This window comes from Peromyscus leucopus, chromosome 9, assembly GCF_004664715.2.
Source record: "Peromyscus leucopus breed LL Stock chromosome 9, UCI_PerLeu_2.1, whole genome shotgun sequence".
Classification (NCBI taxonomy): domain Eukaryota; kingdom Metazoa; phylum Chordata; class Mammalia; order Rodentia; family Cricetidae; genus Peromyscus; species Peromyscus leucopus.
In genome coordinates, this window is record NC_051070.1 from 82,914,655 (window position 1) to 82,933,929 (window position 19,275).

The 19,275-nt window shown below is 53.1% G+C and overlaps 1 protein-coding gene across 1 annotated transcript in view; it reads left to right on the forward strand.

Annotated features, from left to right (window-relative positions):
• The window catches only part of Kcnk5 (potassium two pore domain channel subfamily K member 5), a 42,799-nt gene extending 23,974 nt beyond the window's left edge, over positions 1 to 18,825 (forward strand). The window contains exons 2-5 of the mRNA XM_028879689.2: positions 11,366 to 11,477; positions 12,865 to 13,031; positions 13,199 to 13,367; positions 16,267 to 18,825. Coding sequence (XP_028735522.1) covers positions 11,366 to 11,477; positions 12,865 to 13,031; positions 13,199 to 13,367; positions 16,267 to 17,138 — 1,320 coding nt within the window. The 3' untranslated portion in view covers positions 17,139 to 18,825. The remainder of the gene's footprint in view (positions 1 to 11,365; positions 11,478 to 12,864; positions 13,032 to 13,198; positions 13,368 to 16,266) is intronic.
• The last annotated feature ends 450 nt before the right edge of the window (positions 18,826 to 19,275 follow it).

Genomic DNA, 19,275 nt, shown 5'->3' on the forward strand with positions numbered 1-19,275 from the left:
CACTCACTCTTTGACATGGGAGAGTGCAAGCACAGGGCCAAGAGGCCTGCCTGCTTGTCTGGAATGGAGACATCCAGAGCCCTGAGCCACATCCTCAGCCTGGTAGGCCTGTGAAGCCATTCCCTGCCCCCCCCCACACACACACTGGAGGTACCCTCTTGGCATTGGGGGGAAAGGGATGAAGTCACAAAGTCAAGGCCCAGCATCTCAGACTGGACACATATGCGCACAGAGCAGGGATCTGGGTCGCTTGGGGGAGGGCAGTGGTGATGAATTGGGGCTCAGATGCCGCAGGGACCTGAAAGATGTCCCTCTTGTCTTGTAAGCCATAGGTAAGTATGGAGGGGCCAGCTGGTGTGCATGTTTGGGAGGGAAGGGCCCTTTCCTGTTCCCCACGGCCAGTGCTTGGGCAAGCAGCTGTGCTCTGTGACTGCGTCCATGCACAGACAGGGATTCCCAGCCCTCCGGGTGCCTCAGTGTCCTTGCTGACATTTCATCCTGAGCTCAGATCCCCTCCAGCCCTTCCCTGTACTCCTGGCTCGGCCAATCCCTGCCAAACTCCGCTCTCTCTGCGCTCACGGGAGGAATGCTGGCTGCCGGGAACAGGGCAGGTGACCGTCCCAGCCCGAGAACAATGGGGACAGGGCCACCTGCCTTGTTTTCTTTGTCCCTTCCAAGTGAGAACAGGGTTCCCAGGCCTGTGAAAGTCGGAAACCCAGAAGTAACTGCTAACACCCCCCGCCCCCCCACTGCTCCCTTTTGGCACAAGTCTGCTCCCCGGGAGTTCGGGAGTTCGAGGGAGCGTGAGACCTTTCGGGTGGTGCCTCTGAGCTCCACCGAAGCTGCTGAGAGAGGGTCGTGAGGGCGGAAGGGGAATCCCAGAGCTGGATGGGAAGACAGTCACAAAGTGCTGACTCTGGGGGGTGGGGGTGGGCAGGCTTTAATCCCTTTAGGTCCAGGGCAGCTGTTTTTGAAAATTGGTTGAGGGGATGGGGTGGGGATGGTTCAGTCAGTAAAATGCTTGCCATGCAAGCGTGGGAATCTGAGTTCACAGGCAGTGCCCCAGTGAAAATCCAGGTGCAGAAACAAGTGTCTGTAACCCCAGCCCTGGGGAGGCACAGACCGGTGGGTTCCTGGAGCTCTCTAGCTAATCAGCCTGTGTCTGTGAGTTCAGGTTCAGTGAGAGACCTTACCTAAAAAAAGTACCGTGGAGAGGAGCTGAGGAAGGTATCAGGATGGTCTCTGCTCTCCACGTGCACAGACACTTGTGCATGTGTGTGCTCACATGAACACATACACACATGGCACACACGTTACCCCCACCCCCACATGCGTGTGCACGTGAAACCTGGAACAGCTTTTAAGCATCAGTTTTCCAATTCCAGTCCTGACTATTATTTCGGGGTGTGGGGTGCGGTAAGCCCTAGGTAATGGCTCCCCCGCCCCATGTGAAGGTATTGTCCAGGTCAAGAAGCCACCGCACGGTAATCTTCCTTTGTGGTTTCACTTTCTATAATTTCTGATTACTTATGGTCAACTGCGGTCCAAAAGTATTCAACAGAAAATTCCAGAAGTAATTCATGAACTTTAACTCACTGTTCTGAGTCACATGGTAAGATTTCATGCCCTTTGCTGCTTCCTGCCTGGGACATGAATCATCCCTCTTCTCTTCGTCCAGTGTATCCACACTGTATCCGCTACCTCCCCATTACTCACCTCGTCACTGTGCGGTGGTGGTGGTGGTGTGTCGGGGGTCCCAGTACCGGGGTCCCATTGGTCCGGGTGATGCATCACTGCCTGTTCTCTGGCATCTACTGTGTTGTCTTGGAAGACAAGTGGGACAGTCCTGTAGTGACCCCTAAAGCCGGCAGGGTGCCCTTCTCCACCCTGCATCACGGGCTGCCTGGGTTCCTGGGGCTCCAGTTGAAACCTGGGTGTGAGTTTCCCTGCAAGGCCCCCACGGCAGTGCATGTGTGGAGCCTCACCGGTGCTCGGTAGGGTGCTCTGGCTGGTTGCGTTATCAGGGACAGCAAGCCAGGTGGGCACCGGACACGTTCCTTCAAGGACGAAACATGGGTATAGACAGGAAGGGCCTCCTCTCCGGCCTGGGGGGTATGGGGAAGACGGAAGGTGAACTGTGGGCCTGGCAGCGGGGTTCCTGATGGGGGAGCAGTAATTTTCAGTGCTGAAAGCAATATATACTTTGAACATGCCAAAGAAGAGGAGGGTTAGGGTGAGGAAAGGTGTGGTCTGGGCAGTAATCTGGGGTTTTAGGAGGTCATGGTCAGATCTTCTTTTGTAGAGAAGATGTAGGCGTAGAGGCTAGAGGTCGCTGGGAAGCCTCCAGGTCTTGGTAGAGAGATGCTGTGACAATCCAGCACACTCAGAAACTGTAACAAGTGATGAAGGAGCAACATGGTGCAGCTCCCCCCCCCCCCCCCCCCCGGCTGTCCACCACCTGCCCCAAAGGAGACCTGCCCTTTCTTGGGTAAGAAGGAAAGACCGCTGTGAGCTGGGCCTCCAGCTGGCACAGGGCGGGAGGTGGTACCACTGGACTCTTCCCTATACCTTGGTCTGAACTATAGCTGCCCCCTGAGCCACACCCCAGTCACCCTGGGCTGGGGAGAAGGCAGTGAAGAAAATACCAGAAATTCCTTCTCCCTGCCCTATGCTCTCTGCTCAGGCAGAAAGACAGAAGGACCGAGTTCTCAGCTCCCACTCCCAGCACTAAAGCCAGCTGCGAAAGCTTTTTGTTTGTGTGTTTGTTTTGTTTTTTATTATTTTGCTTTGAAGGAAATGGTTTGCTTGTTGGTTTGGTGTGGTGTGTTTGTTTTGGACGGGCTGGCCTTGAACTTGTGCTTTCCTTGCCTCTCCTGGAGTGTCAGAATTGCAGGTAGGCATTACTACCAGACCTCATTTTGGGGGAACTGCCCACCCCCACCCCAGACAGGGTTTCACTGTGTAGCCCTGGAACTCACTCTGCAGACCAGGCTGGCCAGGAACTCACAGAGATCCACCTGCCTCTGCCTCCTCCAAGTGCTGGAATTAAAGCCGTGTGCCACCACTGCCTGGCAACTTTGGGGGGCAAATTTTAAAAATCTGTGAACAGGTCAGGCGGTTGGTGGCTCACGCCTTTAATCCCAGGAGAGGCAGTGGTATCTTTAGTTCTTCCAAGATATTTTTGATATGTTCCCAAGTTTCAGTGGGGATTATCAGATTGAGTAGGGGTCAACTGATCAGCTGTGTATACTGATGCTCCCCATTGGCCCCTCACTTCCCACCCTGATACCCTAAACTGCTTTGAGGGATGAGGGATGGTTTGGGGTCTTCCTCCCTTGACCTATGTCTGTCTGTAGCTTAAAAAAAAAAGACAGTTGTACTCAGTAGGCCCAAACTACAAATATTTACCTGACAGGTATCTGACTTGTGTAGAGAACCCCTCCATTTCCGATGGGTTCTTCCACCCTTGGCTTCCCATGGGGGCGGGGCAGGGGGGGTCATATTAGAGACCAAATGGACATGGACAGCGAGTGAGTGTGAGGCCAGGGGCAGGCAGACTTTTGTTGATTGTGAAACTGAGGAGAGTTAGGAGCAGAGAGAGTTAGGAATTAAGTTCAGAGAAGTTGCCATCTGTCCCTACTGGCCTCACCTCACCTGAGGAGAGCCTCTGGTGCTGGGACCCACCCACTCCCCAAAGCACCCTGCTCGGTTTGCTCAGTTGGATGGCACACTGGTGAGGATGGCTGAGAACTGGAGGCAAGAGATAAGGTTCTTCTGAAGGATGGGTAGGGTGCCTCGGTTTCTCCCTGCCCTTGACACCTAACTATGGAGACACAGTGATTTCTTCATGTGACCTGAGGATGAGATGATGACATAGGAAGAGAAAGGAACTGACAGTTGTCACCTCTTCTTGCTGGCCCTGCCATAGTCACAGGCTGAGAGCTTGTGGCCCTTCCCAGGATCTGCCCCCTCCTCCCGTCTCTCCTGTGGTCAAGTGGCCTTTACTTGGATCTGTGGTCAAGTGGCCTTTACTTGGATCTCATACGCCTACAGGGTCTGTGCTCCTAATTTAGACAGAGAAAGACAGATGCACCCTCGTGCTGACGACAGGCACACCTGGCCAGCCCTCACTGGGTCCTGGATGCTCCTCGTGTATTCAGAAAACACAGGCAAGAGCAGCCGGACACTTTCCCCGAGGCCTGCTGCTAGCCTTGGGGAGACCCTGTCCAGCGCAGTCCCAGGTAGGTCCAAATGCTTTCCTCGAGAACAGCTTGTGTCTGAGATGACTCCGTCTGTCATCGCTGCAGTGGAGTATCTATGACTAGGGGTGAGTATATTTGGAGAGGAGGAGTTGGCCAAGAGTCAGTGAAGTGCCAGGCTGGTAGTAAATACATCAGTCGGCTCTGACTTCTATATTCCTTTTCCTGTTCTTTCCATATCCACTGCCTTTGTGAGGGTTTCCGGAGATGACAGGTGCCCTTCCTGCAGGAAGGACAATCTGGTCACCCCATGGGCATTCCCCTACCCCTGGCCTGGCTCGGCCACCGCTTGCTCTGCTGTCTTGTGGCCTTTCCTTGGCTCTTTCTGTGTCTCCCCCCCGCCCTCCCGCCTTGTCCCTTCTCCAGCCGGCTCCTTCCCTTCCCTTAGGTTGGGAGAACCACTGTCCCTTGGTTGGAGGTTGTCTTCCCCACCCCAGGACTCAGCCTTATCCTGGACACCCCACCATTTCTGGGGTCAGCACCCTCCCCCCCCTTTTCTGCTGGACAAAAGCCTCTACTTTATTGCAGATAAAATTGTTCAAAACCCAATTATAGTCAGGCATGATGGTGCAAGCCTTTAATCCCAGCACTGAGATGCAGGGACAGGGGGATCTCTGTGTAAGTTTGGGGCCAGCCTGGTCTATATCGCAAGTTCTAAGCCTGCCAGGGCCATACAATGAGTTCCTACCTAAAAACAAAAAACTATTTTAGAACAGTGCTGGAAAATGTTGGGGTGTGTGGGCATCAGAAGACAAACGAGCTGAGGCTGGAGGACCCCATTCTTCATTCAAGTTCACTTAACAAGTGTTTAATTGTGCAGCTACTCCATGCTAGGCAGAGGCCTAAGCTCCAGGAGTACGAAGTCTCTCCCTTCTTGGAGCTTATACTGCAGGGGGGGACCCACCTTTTCTGGTGACATTGAACATTTCCTTTGTGATTATCTGGGGCAATGTGTTATAAGCCTGGCTTCATTGTACTATACAGCCTAATGCGTGCCCGACCCTCTCCCTTGGTACTATCGTGGTACTGTCTGGATTTACATCCCAGCTCTACCACTGACCTTGGACTGGAGTCTGCTTTCTCATCTTCCCAAATAGACTAATAGTGGTACCTGCTTTACAGGGTCTACTCATTCACTGAGTGAAGTGTGTTAAGTACTTGGATCAGCACCCGTCCCCATAGGTGCCCAAATATCAGCCTAACAGCCAGTGAGAGACACTGAACGGTCTCAATATTTGCAGTCTCAAGCACTGTGGGCAGGTGGGGTGGCTTCCCAGGCCAGTGGGACCATGTGAACACAGGGTACTGAAGAAGGGATCCAGGGGCAGCCAATGAGAGTCCAAGGATTCTGGTTCTTGGAGCACCACCGTGTGTCTGTACTGCGGGGGCAGTTACTCAGGTTGTATCTCACACAGCAGGAGAAGGTTCTGTGTTCTGGAAGCCATAGTGGCTGTAGGAGTTGCAGGTGAGGCCCGATAGCTGCATGGGGGCTGGCTGGTTAGATGGTATAGGCTCATGCCTTGGCCACAGTTTCCTCTGCCCCAGGCAAAGAGATGTCCTACCTGACTGTGTGGCGGTGTGGATGGCTGGCGTCCATAGTTCAGAGTCGGGGCATGGATATTGGCTTACTGGGGGGCTGGGTGGGAGTGGTGCCCTGGTTTTAGGGCACTGTTTTTTCAGCTGGTGGGAAGGAGTGGAAGTGTGCATAGGCCTCCTTCCTGTGGCCTCTGCCGGGGAAGGGGACAGGATCACCGTGATTAGGTGGCCCTGGGTTCTAGTCCCAGCCTTGTAGCTTTTAGTACCGTGACCTCTGGCTCCTTCCTTGCTGTCTCAGCCTCAGATTCTCATTTGCAATGTGGAAAAAATGATAGTGTCTTTTCCAGCAGAATTCTGTCCTCATTAAATGGGCTAAAAGGCACGTAAAATGCTGAGCACAACCCTTGGCATGTAGTAAGACCTCAATAAATCACACTGGCTTTATGATGAAGGTGACAAGCGGGGAACTCAATTCCGTCCCCAAACAGGAGCCTGGCCTGGATTGTGCAGGCTCGGCTCCCTCTCTCCATCACCCTCCAGGCTTAGGAGGAAAATGAAAATATTGTCTCTTGTGAATTTAGGAGCCAAGTTAAAGAACACTGCAAAGGAGCCGGGGCCACCTCCTCCCGCGAAAGCTGTTTCCCTAACCCCGAGAACAGGACGCCTTGTCTAACAGGCTTTGCCCGACTCCCCCACGTCCCTCCCCTGACCCGGGGATGACCTCCATCCTGGGTCAGCCCTTCTGTTCTGGGAGACTGGTTCAGGCCTCCTCCTCACTCTGTGGAATCCCAACCATGGCCAGCCATGCATCTCCACCAGAACCATGGCTCCACACAGTGGGAAAGTGGGTAGCTGGCCCTTCCCAAGTTAATATCTGGACTCAGCTCCGTGCCAAGTGATGTCTGGCAGAATCGGGAAGAACCAGGCAGGTGCTGGATGTGTCAAAGTCCAAGCAAGGGGGCGTCTGGCCACGGCAACACTCTGCGTCCCACGCTGTAATCATCCCTCCCCACCCCCGTCCTTGTTCAGCTTTGACAGGCAGCCATGTAGATTCCAAAGCCAGCCACGTCTGGGAGTGGTGGGCAGGGGAAGCAGCAGCAGGGGCCACTGGGAAGCCCCGGGGCTGTTGAAGCAGTGGGGGGAGGGAAGCTTGGAGGTGCACCGACCCCAAGCACGAATGTGCCAAGTCTTCACCCCACGCGTCCATCTCCCACCTCTGCGGCCCTTTTAGAGTCCCGGGCCTTCCCACCATTGCAGGGCTTGGTGGTGTTTAACGGCGCCAGGGCCTCTTGGAATCAGAAAAGGCCTATCTTCTATATCTTCCTTATCTGTCCTTGGCAGATGACTCAGGAGAACTCATGCAAGTCACGGGTAGAGCAGGTGAGCCGTGACTCCTGTTAACCCAGGGAGAGGCTGGGGCTTCGAGCTCTTATTCAGAGGACACTACCACCAGTGGGGTGAAGGCGGGAAGGCCAGGGTTGCCTTTCTCCACGCCATCCTGTGTTCTTCAGCTCTGTGTTACATGGCTGTTTAGTCCTTTCTCAATGATTTCCAAATCACGGGTGGCCTTTGAGCAATGAGGCATCATGGGTAGGGCTGTCCTGAGAATTCTTCAGCGTTTCGTGCCCTTGGCCCGCTGTCCACTACCTGGCATCAGCATCTCCGTGTCAACCCTGAGAGCAAACCTGTGAGAAGACAGATTTCTGTCTGTTGACAACTGTATCCCCCACCTGACATACAGTGCTCCCTGTGAACTGTCTGCCAGCCTTTCAGAAACGGGAACTGGCTCCATGTGTACATATGTATGTGTACCATACGGTCTCCTGATGGACGGTGCTCTCCCGGACCTAACCATGTCTCAGTACCAGGAGCTGATGACTGCAGGGGCAGAATCTTTATCTACAGAAGCTTCCCTGGTGGCTCATACATGACATGTAAAGTCTGACACAGAGTGGGACTGCGTGTGACGTGTGGCCTGACCCTGAAGCACAGTGAACTTGGTATCTCCAATCCTGGGTAGATAGATAATCTACCTCGGGGTTTACTTTTCACCCTTGTGTTTGTTGATCTATATAGTCAGCTGAGACCAAGGACGCTCCCCTTTGTCCTATACTAGCTTTTCCATTTTCTTTTTTCTTTTTTTTGCATGCGCGTGCATGCATTGGAATATGAATGTACATGTAGAAGCCAGAGGTCTACATTGAGTCTCTTCCTCTGTTTATCTCTGCCTCATTGTTTGAGACAGGGTCAGTCAATGGACCTGGAGCTTACTGTTTCAGCTAGGTTGGAACAACACCCCCCCTACTCCCCCCCCCCAACATATCCACCTAGTAGTTGTCCTGCTTCCAGCCCTGGGATTATAGGTGCATACTACCCTACTCAGCTTTTCTGTGGGTGCTGGAAATCTGAACTCAGGTCATGGCGAACACCGTACTCACTGAACGATCCATCTCTCCAGCTCCTTCCATTGGCCTTTTCTAACTCAAAAGTATGAAGACTTGAAAATGGAAAAGATCCTCATTTTGTATTAATTCTGACCATGTTTCCTCGTTGAGTATTGTGGCCATCTTCTCTTTCTGCACGGGTTCTTAATCTTGCATCTTCTGCCCAAGGGAGTGGTGAGCTATTGATAACTTGACTACGCCATTGAGTAAATGAAAGAAGCCATTGTAGAGGCCAGGCCTTGGGCACGACCGTGGAGACCTGTGTCTGGACTGGTAATGAGAGTACTGTTTAGGGATGTTAGCCGCCTTTGAATGGACCCAGATACTGGGTTTTTGTTACTGAAGGTGGCTGCGGGCCGCCTTGCTGGCTCTGGGGTTGAGTGCCTTGAACATGACATCAAGGCTCTGCACCCTTCAGTGAAGGAAGTGTACTCGACTCATTCCAGATGTTCAGGTCTCCCCATTTGGAAGGCTTTGAGAGTCATACTTGGTGGTACACACCTGTAAGCCCAGCATTCAGGAGACTGAAGCAGGATAATTGCATTTGAGACCAGCCTGGGCCTCTTAGAGAGACTTTTTCTTTCTGTAAACACACATCTTTCCTGTTTCCCAGGATTTCAATGGGAATGATCAGAGGTGGTGACCCAACGTCATTTTAGATCCAAATCAAAGCTATTCTGCCTATTGATTTGTTTATATAGCTCTAACTGGCCTGGAACTTGCTATATAGACCAGACTGGCCTCAAACTCAGAGATCCATCTCCCTCTATATCCTGAGTGCTGAGATTAAAGACATGGACCACTACACCCAGCCTATTATTTATTTATTTAAACTTATTTTTATAAGTTTTAATTACATGTATGTGTGTGCATTTGGGTATGTGCAAATGCATGAAGGTGCCCCTGGAGGCCAAAACCACTGCATCTCCCTGAATCTGGTGTTACAGGCAGTTGTGAGCAGCTCAGTGTGGGGGCTGGGAACCAAACTTGGATCCTCAAAGAGTCCACGTGCTTTTAACTCCGGGGCCATCCCTCCAGCTCCTTGCTTATTTATTTTTGAGACAGAGCCTCTACCGCAGGCTGGCTTTGAACTCCTAATCCTGCTTCCACCTTCCAAGTGTGCCGCCCAGGGCCTTGCGTGTGCGAGGTGAGCACTCTACAAGCCTCATTGTTGCATTCTCTTATCTGTTTCAGGCTGTCTGGTTTAAGATTTCTGAGATAACAGGTAGGGGCTGAAATGGTTCTGCTTTTTTTCTTCCCGTCTGTGTAATGTCAATATGTGGAGCTCTAGAATTTCCTCATTCTCTTGCTCCAGACAGATTTTTAAATACTAAATTGAACTTCTAAATTGAGTGCTGAAGTGTGTCTTGGTACCAGAGCTATCTCCTAGCAGGTGTGAGACCCTGGGTTCAATCCCCCAGAATTGAGGAAAGAACCTGTTGGATGGTTCTTCAGGTCCGTCAGCATCTAAGATGCCCTTTACATAGATTGCATAGACCTCTAGCACCCTGGGGAATGTGTGAGCTCCCATTTTCCATGTCTCCCAGGCTTGGGAATGGCAGTGGGAGGTAGAGCAGCAAGCGGCCTGTGGTCTGAAGGGGTGTCGGGCAAGCATGTCATCATGGAAAATTCTTCGCCTAGTCCACAGATCCATTTACACAAGCGTCTGCTGCTTCTGCAAACTGCATTCCTTCGGAACCATCCATGCGTTCCCTCCTTCCCTCCAAACCTCAGTCACGCTTCGGCGGCCTAGAAATGATGGCTTCTCCACCTCTCCTTTGTTTCCACCCCTCACTCTGTTCCCCCGCTGTCCTTGGCTTGGGTTTTATAGGAAACTTGGCTGAGTTCCTGGTCTTTAGTCTGATGGGTCACCCTGGGGCTGATCCTCAGTGGGAGAACTTGAAACCCCCCTCCCAGATTCAGAGCCCCTTATGGGGCTCTTGGATACAGGCTCTGGCAGCTGATACAGCTCCATTGGTAGGTTGAGTTGAGTGGTGGGCAGAGCTGAAGTTTGGAGTGAGGCAGGCAGAGGTGTGTGGAACCAGGTTTGGTACTTCTCAGGAAGTCCTGGAATACTGGAGTAGATGATGCCTGCCCTGGGGCCTCCTACCTGTTGGAAACTCGGGGGACTCGTAACACAATTTTGATCACCTTGAGGTGTGCTCACCACCTGTTTGTCTGTCCCTGCTCTGAAAGTGGCTTAGCCCAGGGCAGAGAGAAGAAAGGCTCTCCAGGCAAGGGGAGCCTGTGAGGAGGAGGGCTCAGGAGCATCCTCAGTATGGGGAAAGGATGGTTAGCTGGTTTACATATCCTCAAGGACATGTATCCTTGGCCTCAAGAGGATACTGAGCTGAACTCCATGGCCATCCCACCGGGAAAATGGTTGGAAGTTCCTTCCCAGGCCAAGGAGGACTTAGGAACAGGGGACTTCTGAACTGACTGCGTGTCATCCGCCTCTTAGAGAGGTGGAATAATCACGTAGCTTAGAGTTCAGTTCCGGGACCAGCATCACCTGGGAACTCTTTTGAAAAAGCCCTCTTCCCAGTAGCCTGTGGTACAAGCTTTCTCAGCTCTGTGGGTGATTTGGGAACCAGGTGCCTGGTTTCATGTCACTCCCAAGCTATGTGGACCTGGGTAGATCATTCAACTTCCCTGGTCCTCTATGAAATGTTTCAGCTCTTTAATACAGACACTGCTAGATATTAGGATGATTAAATGAAGATGCTCTGAGGTGTGTCATTGGTCTGGGGTAGGGGCTCAGGTAGCCCAAGCTGACTTCAAAGGATAATCCTGATCCTTCCCCTCTTTTTTGGATTTTTGAGACAGAGTTTCTCTGTGTAGCCCTGGCTATCCTGGAACTCACTATGTAGATCATCAGGCTGGCCTCGAACTCCTGTCTCTGCCTCCTGGGTACTGGGATTATGCACCACCACTGCCCAGCTCCTCTTGCTCCCTCTTCAGTGTTGGCATTTATAAGTGTGTGCCATGATGCCAGGTTTATGCCGTGCTGGGAACAGAGCTCAGAGTCTGTATGCATGCTAGGCAAGGGGGGATCTACCACTGAGCTACATCTGTGTCGCCCAGAAATTGTCTCAGCCCTGACCTTCCCTGTGGTTCTCTTTACAGGTGGTGTCTGATGCTGCAGATCAGGGTGTGGCCATTACAGGGAACCAGACTTTCAACAACTGGAACTGGCCTAATGCCATGATTTTCGCAGCCACGGTTATCACCACCATTGGTGAGTCCCCTTAGACCTTTGGTATACCCACGTCCACATCCTCACTCCTATGAAGTCACATACAGTTTTACCCTGGCCTTCTGATTAGGAGGGACTTAGTAAGTCCTGGGTGATGGGCTATACCTGTGCAACTACTTCCATAGGAACTGAGTGGGACTCTGTATCTTTATTTACATATGTGTGTTGGTGTGTGCATGTGAGTGTATTTGTGTGGGCACACGCATGTGCGTAGATGCATATGTGCGGGAGTTCAAGGTTGACATCAGTGTCTTCTTTGATTGCTCTCTACTTTATATACTGAGGCATGGTCTCTACCAAATCAAAAGTTCACCATTTTGGCTAGTGTAGTCAATTTGTTCCAGGCATCCCATGTCTTTGCCACCTGTGTGCTGGGATGCTATAGGCAGGCCACCCCCCACCCCCCAACCTTTACATGGATTCCAAAGGTTCTGAATTCTGTTTGGTCCCTTTAAGCAGAAATATTGGCATGGCCTGAAGGCCAGAGCTACACAGCTTAGATAGACTGCTCACCGAACAAAGCTCCAATGTTCTCTGGCTACATGGCTGGCCACTCTAGAAGTCAGTGGCTTAAAGCAGTCACTGTCTTCCATCTTTTGGGTTTGGCGAGTTTCAGCTGACAGTCCTTGTGTGGGGCTCTGCAGCATATGGTAATCAAATAGTGGCTAACCACTGGCCTGGCGGCCAGGCTGCCTTCTCCCACCTACTGCTTGACCATTGGTGCTGACGGCTGGCTGTGACTGAATGCACAGGGCCTCTGCGTGTGGCTCTGCAGCTGGGCTCCAAGAAGGAAGATTCTCCAAAGTGCGTGAAGGCAGGGAATCGCAGTGGGCTTTCCCAGCCTCACCTGCCTGCATCACTTCTGCCCCTCTGGCCCACCAAGTCACTGATACTCGGACTCATAGACTACACCTTGACATGAGCGTTTACATAAGGACAGGGGATTAGGAGTGGCCGTCTTTGGAGTCTGCTCTCCACACTACTTCTGGGTATCGGATCAGTGAGGGCAGGGCATCTCTGTACCAAATGAATGAACCAGTGGAGCCAGCCCCTAATGACGGTGGGCCTCGTGCCTGCCTACAGGGAGGTCCCAATATAATGGAGGGGACAAAGCCCTTTCTGTAGAAATAGTTGTATAAATGACCAGGGTCAGAGCATGATCAAGGGAAATATGCTTATATACCTATGTTACTAGAACATGGTCAGTTGGTCTTAAAGAATGTGTCCCTCTGAAGCTGGTGTGCGAGCAAGCGAGCATGCGTGCATGCATGGGTGTTTGCATACACACAAGAGGCAAGACCCCAGTTGTGGTGGTGGTTCCGTGTTCTTGGCTGTGATGTGTCCTTTGCTTCACCCTGTCTTCCCTCAGGTTATGGCAACGTGGCTCCCAAGACCCCAGCTGGGCGCCTCTTCTGTGTCTTCTACGGTCTGTTCGGGGTGCCACTGTGCCTGACGTGGATCAGCGCCCTGGGCAAGTTCTTCGGGGGACGTGCCAAGAGGCTGGGCCAGTTTCTTACCAGGAGAGGAGTGAGCCTGGTATGTCCCGAAGCCTGGGTTCAGGGTTACGGGGTGGGAGGCACGGGGACGGGAGGGCAGGTGTTGGCATGGATGCCGGCTGTCCTGTTCGATCTGCTGGAGCACCTTGGGCTCTGAATCCCGGAGTCCTTTCCCACGGCTGACTCGCTTTCCCATCACCCCACCAGCGGAAGGCTCAGATCACGTGCACGGCCATCTTCATCGTGTGGGGCGTCCTGGTCCACCTGGTGATCCCACCCTTTGTGTTCATGGTGACGGAAGAGTGGAACTACATCGAAGGTCTCTACTATTCCTTCATCACCATCTCCACCATTGGCTTTGGGGACTTTGTGGCCGGTGAGTCCCTGCCTCCTCCCCCTGACCTCTGCCACATCACCATCTCCAGTTTCAGTTTGAGGGGCTTTGTTGGGGTATCTGATAAGCATCCTCTCCTCTTGGTTGTTAGTGTTTTACCTCTCTCCTGCCCCCGCTCCAACACACACACACACACACACACACACACAAACACCAAATTCACTTGGATTCACCTTCCTACCTGTAGAAGGTGAGCCTTTTTCCAGAGCTATAGATCCAAACATACACTCTCACATGTGTGCACGTGCACCCCCCCCTCCAACCCTCCCCCCCACACAGCTGAACCAGGGTGGCTCCCAGACAAGACAAGGGAGGCCTTCTCCCCACTGCCCTGCCCCCTCAGCCCTACACACTCCTCCTCTGCTTAATCCCCACAGGCAATGAAGAGGTTCTTTGTCCCCTTTGTGTGGGGGCCTGTGCCTGCCCCAGCCACCCATGCTCCGTGCCCTGTGCCTGTGGCCTGCATAGCCTCCTGGTCCCTAACTTTCTTGAAGCCCTTTTGAACCAGTGTCGGGCTGTGGCCTCCCTCTTGACCTCCACCTCTGCGCCCCAGAGGTCACGGCACCAGCTGCTCTGCCCAGAGGGCAGGTGGAGGTCATGCCTGTGCTCCTGTTTGTGTGGAACGCTGTGAGGGTGCAGTTGAGTGGGTGGAGGGGACAGGATGCTTGCTCTAGTGGACACTCCTGACCCCAGCTTCCTGGGGCCAGCCTGCTGTCTGGACACAAAGTGAGAGGCACAGCCTGTGCATTGTTTAGGTCCAGGGCCCCAGAGCCTGCTGAGGGGAAGCCTGTGGTAACCTTTAGCCATACTTCTGAGCTCCAGTGAGACAGCAGACCCGTCCTCCCATGTTTAGCGTCTGTAACAATAGCTGCACGTTTGAATCCGCTTCATTTCCCTGGCACTGAAGGTAGAAATGGGCTGGGTGAGGCTGTGGCTTCTTTGCCACCATTATCCGACTCTGCTCGTGATCAGGAGCCCTGTGCAAGGTTGCCGTCAGAGCAGGGCACCTCCTCAGTCGGGGGCTGTAGCTCCTGCTCTGGGGAAGGCCCTCATCGGGGCTGGAGGTTGCCTCTTTTAGGCCCTTCACTTCAGTTACTTCCCATCTTGGATGAAGATCGAGGTAGCCGCAAATACAGAGTTACAAAGGCTGTCTTTGAAAATTACGTTTATTTATTTGTGTATGGGGGGGGGGGTGTTCTGCGGATCACACTCAGGTCCTCAGGCAAGCAGCTTTACCCGCTGAGCCACGTCACCTGACCATGAAGGGACTCTTAACTCATTCTAGAAGGGAGAAGGACCTCTGAAGCTGCAGGGCGAAAGACTTTCTGGAGCCTGTTGTCTCAGAGGAGTTTGCAGAATGGTGGAGCCCTCCAGGCGATCGGTCAAAGAGCTACCCTGGAGAGGGCAGAGACAGGGAGGCAGACTCCACCTTGGAGTGGGGTAAAGAGTTTAGAGTGCTTCTTGCCAGGTCGGTGCTTCCTGGGTCGTCTTGACCCGTCCACCAGCATCATTCATAGTAAATCAGTGAGTCCCTCCCCGGTGCTGAGGGTGCCAGCACCCCGGCTAAGGTTGAGTTTCATTCTGTTTTTAACTGAGCTGTGATGCACTCACAGGCTCGGAGGAGCAGAGGAATGGACAGCTCAACTCCTAATGAGCTAGCTGTTGTTCAGTCGCCCCCAGGGCCCCTTGACTCTCCTCAAGCCGGGAGGAGCCTCAGTTCTGGCTTTTTTTTTTTTTTTTTTGCAGTTGGAGAAACTGGGGCTCAGAGTTGGGCTAGGCTGGAGCCACAGTCCTTGAGGGAGAAAGACAGGCGAGGGTCGTCCAGGTCTGTGTGTGTGTGTGTGTGTGTGTGTGTGTGTGTGTGTGTGTGTGTGTGCGCGCAGAGTCAACCTCAGGGGTCATTTGCTCAGACGACATCCACCCTTGCGTTTTCTGAGACAGAATCTCATTATCCTGGAGCTCATCTCTTAGACTGGCCGATTGGCCGGTAAGCCTCAGGGCCCCGCCCATCTTCAGCTCTGGGAGTAGAGAGCTGCATTCCTTTACACCTGGCCTTTTAAGGGGAGTCTTCTGCCTTTTTTAAAAAATAATTTATTTATTTATTTGTATTTTATGAGCAGCGATTGGTGTTTTGCCTGCATGGATGTCTGTGTGAGGGTGTCAGATCCCTTGGTACTAGAAATACAGACAGCTGTGAGCTGCCATGTGGGTGCTGGGAATTGAACCTGGGTTCTTTGGAAGAGCAGCCACTGCTTTTAATGGCTGAGCCGTCTCGCCAGCCCCTTATGCAGATTCTTTTTTTTTTTTTTTTTTTTTTTTTTTTTGGTTTTTCGAGACAGGGTTTCTCTGTGTAGCTTTGCGCCTTTCCTGGAACTCACTTGGTAGCCCAGGCTGGCCTCGAACTCACAGAGATCCGCCTGCCTCTGCCTCCCGAGTGCTGGGATTAAAGGCGTGTGCCACCACCGCCCGGCGCAGATTCTTGAAAAGTAAATAAACTTTTTTTTTTTTTTTAATGTGCAAGGGGTTTTTGCCTGCATGGATGTCTGTGTGCCTGATGCCTTCAGAGGCCAGAAGAGGGTATCGGAGCCCCTGGAACTAGAGTTACAGATGGTTGTAAGCAGCCATGTTGGTGCTAGGAATCGAACGTGGGTCCTCTAAGAGAGCAACCAACGCTCTTAACTATGGAGCCAACTCTGCAGCACTTATGTGGATTCTGGTGCCGGAGCTTGGGCCCTTGTCTTACAAGCACTTCTTCCTGGGCTGTCTCCCTGGGTCTCTTCTTCGGCCCTGTGCTCTGCATGGTCTTCACTCAGATAGCACAGTGTCGGCCATTGCTTTTGGTAGGCCTCTGCTGACCCCTCTGGGCTTCCTGTCTTCACAGGTGTGAACCCCGATGCCAACTACCATGCCCTGTACCGCTACTTTGTGGAGCTTTGGATTTACCTGGGGCTGGCCTGGCTGTCCCTCTTTGTCAACTGGAAGGTGAGCATGTTTGTGGAAGTGCACAAAGCCATCAAGAAGAGGCGGCGGCGGCGGAAGGAATCCTTTGAGAGCTCCCCACACTCCCGGAAGGCTCTGCAGATGGCTGGGAGTACAGCCTCCAAAGACGTCAACATCTTCAGCTTCCTGTCCAAAAAAGAGGAGACCTACAATGACCTCATCAAACAGATCGGGAAGAAGGCAATGAAGGCTAGTGGGGGCGGGGAGAGGGTCCCAGGACCGGGACATGGGCTGGGGCCTCAAGGGGATGGACTATCCAACATCCCTGCGTCCCTGGTACCTTTGGTGGTCTATTCCAAGAATCGAGTGCCCAGCTTAGAAGAGGTATCTCAGACTCTAAGAAGCAAAGGTCATGTGTCGAGGCCAGCTGGTGCGGAGACTGAGGCACAGGCCCCCGAAGATGGCTACCCAACCGCTGAAGTGTTTATTAACCAGCTAGACCGGATCAGCGAGGAGGGCGAGCCATGGGAGGCCCTGGACTACCATCCACTCATCTTCCAAAACGCCAACATTACCTTTGAAAACGAGGAAACGGGCCTCTCGGATGAGGAGACCTCCAAGTCTTCCGAGGAGGACAACTTGGCCTCAAAGGAGCAGCCTCAGCAGGGAGCTGTGGCCGAGGCGCCCTTGAGCACGGGAGAATTCCCTTCATCGGATGAGTCCACCTTCACCAGCACCGAGTCCGAGCTCTCCGTGCCGTACGAGCAGCTGATGAATGAGTACAACAAGGCAGACAGCCCCAGAGGCACGTGAGGCGGGCCTGGCTCCCCACCTGCTCTCCACTGGCTTCCTCCCCTCACCCGGGTTATCCTGTGATGGCCAGACCCCCCCGAGGAGAGGGCCTGGAGATGAGATGGGGAGCCAGGGGCCTGCTTTTCCTTCTGTCTTCTCCAGCTGGTTGCTTCCATGGGATGTGATGTCGGCCCAGGACAGGCCTCCATTCTATGGCCCCATGGGGAGGCTGCTGTCCTGGGCCTGCCTGGCAGGAGTATCTGCTGACTCAGGCCATGGAGGCTGCAGCACTCACCCTAGAGGGCCTGTGTCTGCTGCCTTTGTCTTCCCCCGTCTTTCGGTTGACTGTCATACGGTTCTCTGAGGCCAGGAGCTTCAGCTGAGTTCACCAGTGTTAATGGGCAATGTCTATGTGCCTGGCTCTAAGCTAGGCATTTGGAAGAAGGAGCTTGTAAGACCCAGGATTGTCGTGTAGGAGTTCCCAGGTGTTCTGGGGAAGCACAGATATGATGGGGGTTTGGAGCACCTCAGTACCCCAGTAGTAACAGGACCCAGCTGCCCATCCACTCATTACTCTGCCCAGCAAGCCCTTTCCTGCAAATCTCAGGGCAGGGACTGTGGGAGAGGGAGGGTGGTGTCCTCTGTGTGTGCCAGAGCCTTGTCCCATCTCAGAGTCTCTGTATAGCAACAGCAGGCCCAAAGCTTTCTATACTCTGGGAGTGCAGGGGAAATGGGGTGGCTGTGGAAACTAGGACTTGGGGCATGGCCAGGGAGCTCAGACATGAGGTGCAGGCCCCTCAGCCCCTGCCTGATGGAGGTAGAAATCCCAGCCCCAGCCTGGGCACCCACACTCTCAACCACCATCTCTTTCCCTGGGGATTCCCTCACTGCCTCCCCTGCTCACTCTCCTCTTAGTGGGGCCTGTGGGGTGAGGCCACACTGTTCTTGGCTTCTAGAACTGTGAACTGAGCTCCCCTCTCCACCACTGTGGTGGTAGTGTGTGTAGGTGCCAATGGGCGTGTGTGTTCACGCGCGCGCGCGTTTGGGCTGGGGAGAAAAGAAAATGTGAATCTTACTGGACCAGATGTTCCTGGTGAGGTCTGGGAACTAGCTGCTGTATAAGTCCTCGATGCTCAACCTCCAACCAGCCCACTCTGGCCTAAATGTTTTTTGTTATTAATATTTTTTATGAACTTTTTTTTTTTTTTTATACCCAGAATCTGTCATGGTCTTCAGAGCCAGTACAGAACAGGGTCCCTGCAAGTGGGATGGATGTCTGTATAGGGCACTCTGTGGTCCTCTCAGCCCTGCCTGTCCTTTTGTGGTAAGGTCAGCCGAGGCCTCGTGCAGAGCTGGGGGGACACCACTGCAGGTGACTGTGTGCTGGGCAGGAGACACGAGTTGCCAGTTCAGCGGATAACCTGCCTCAGCCCCTTCCCTTGCCACGTGCGTTCTGCCGAGGGGCACATAGGGCCAGAGCCCCCCCCCCATGATGACAGTGGGAGGTGTGCGTCCACCCCCCACTCTTCTCCAAGCGGTTGTAGAGGCCACGCTAGCCTCGGGGGTGGGAGGAACAGCCTGGCTCCTGTGACAAGTGCCCTAGGCTGAATGTCCTGGAGCCACACTAACCACTGTATGCATGTACTGGTGGTGAAGGCAGATGTAATTTATTTGAACATTTTTACAATAAAACACATGAACAAGCCCACTTGCTGTGTGTTGTGTGGGGCTGGGAGCAGGGTTGGGGAGGGTGGGGTAAAGACTCAGGACAGGCTGATGTCAGTAGGTCAGAAGGATTGGGGTGGAGCAAAAGAGGTGTAGAGATCGAGGACTCAAACAAGCATCCAGGAGCAGGGCAAAGGAGCTATTCTTCTGACTGATCTGATGCCATCACAAAACATTCTGCCCCAAAGCAATCGAAGGAAAAGTTATTTGGCTTACACACTTCCAGGCTACAGTCCATCATCAAGAGAAGCCAGGGCAAGAACCTGGGGGCAGGAATCATGGAAGAACATCATTTGTTGGCTTGACTTATGACTCATTACCGCTCATGCTTAGCTAGGTTCCTTATACGGCCCAGGACCACCTAGGGAGGGCTCTTCCCCCCAGTGCATTGAGCCCGCCTTCATGAGTTATAATCCAAACAATTTCCCACAGC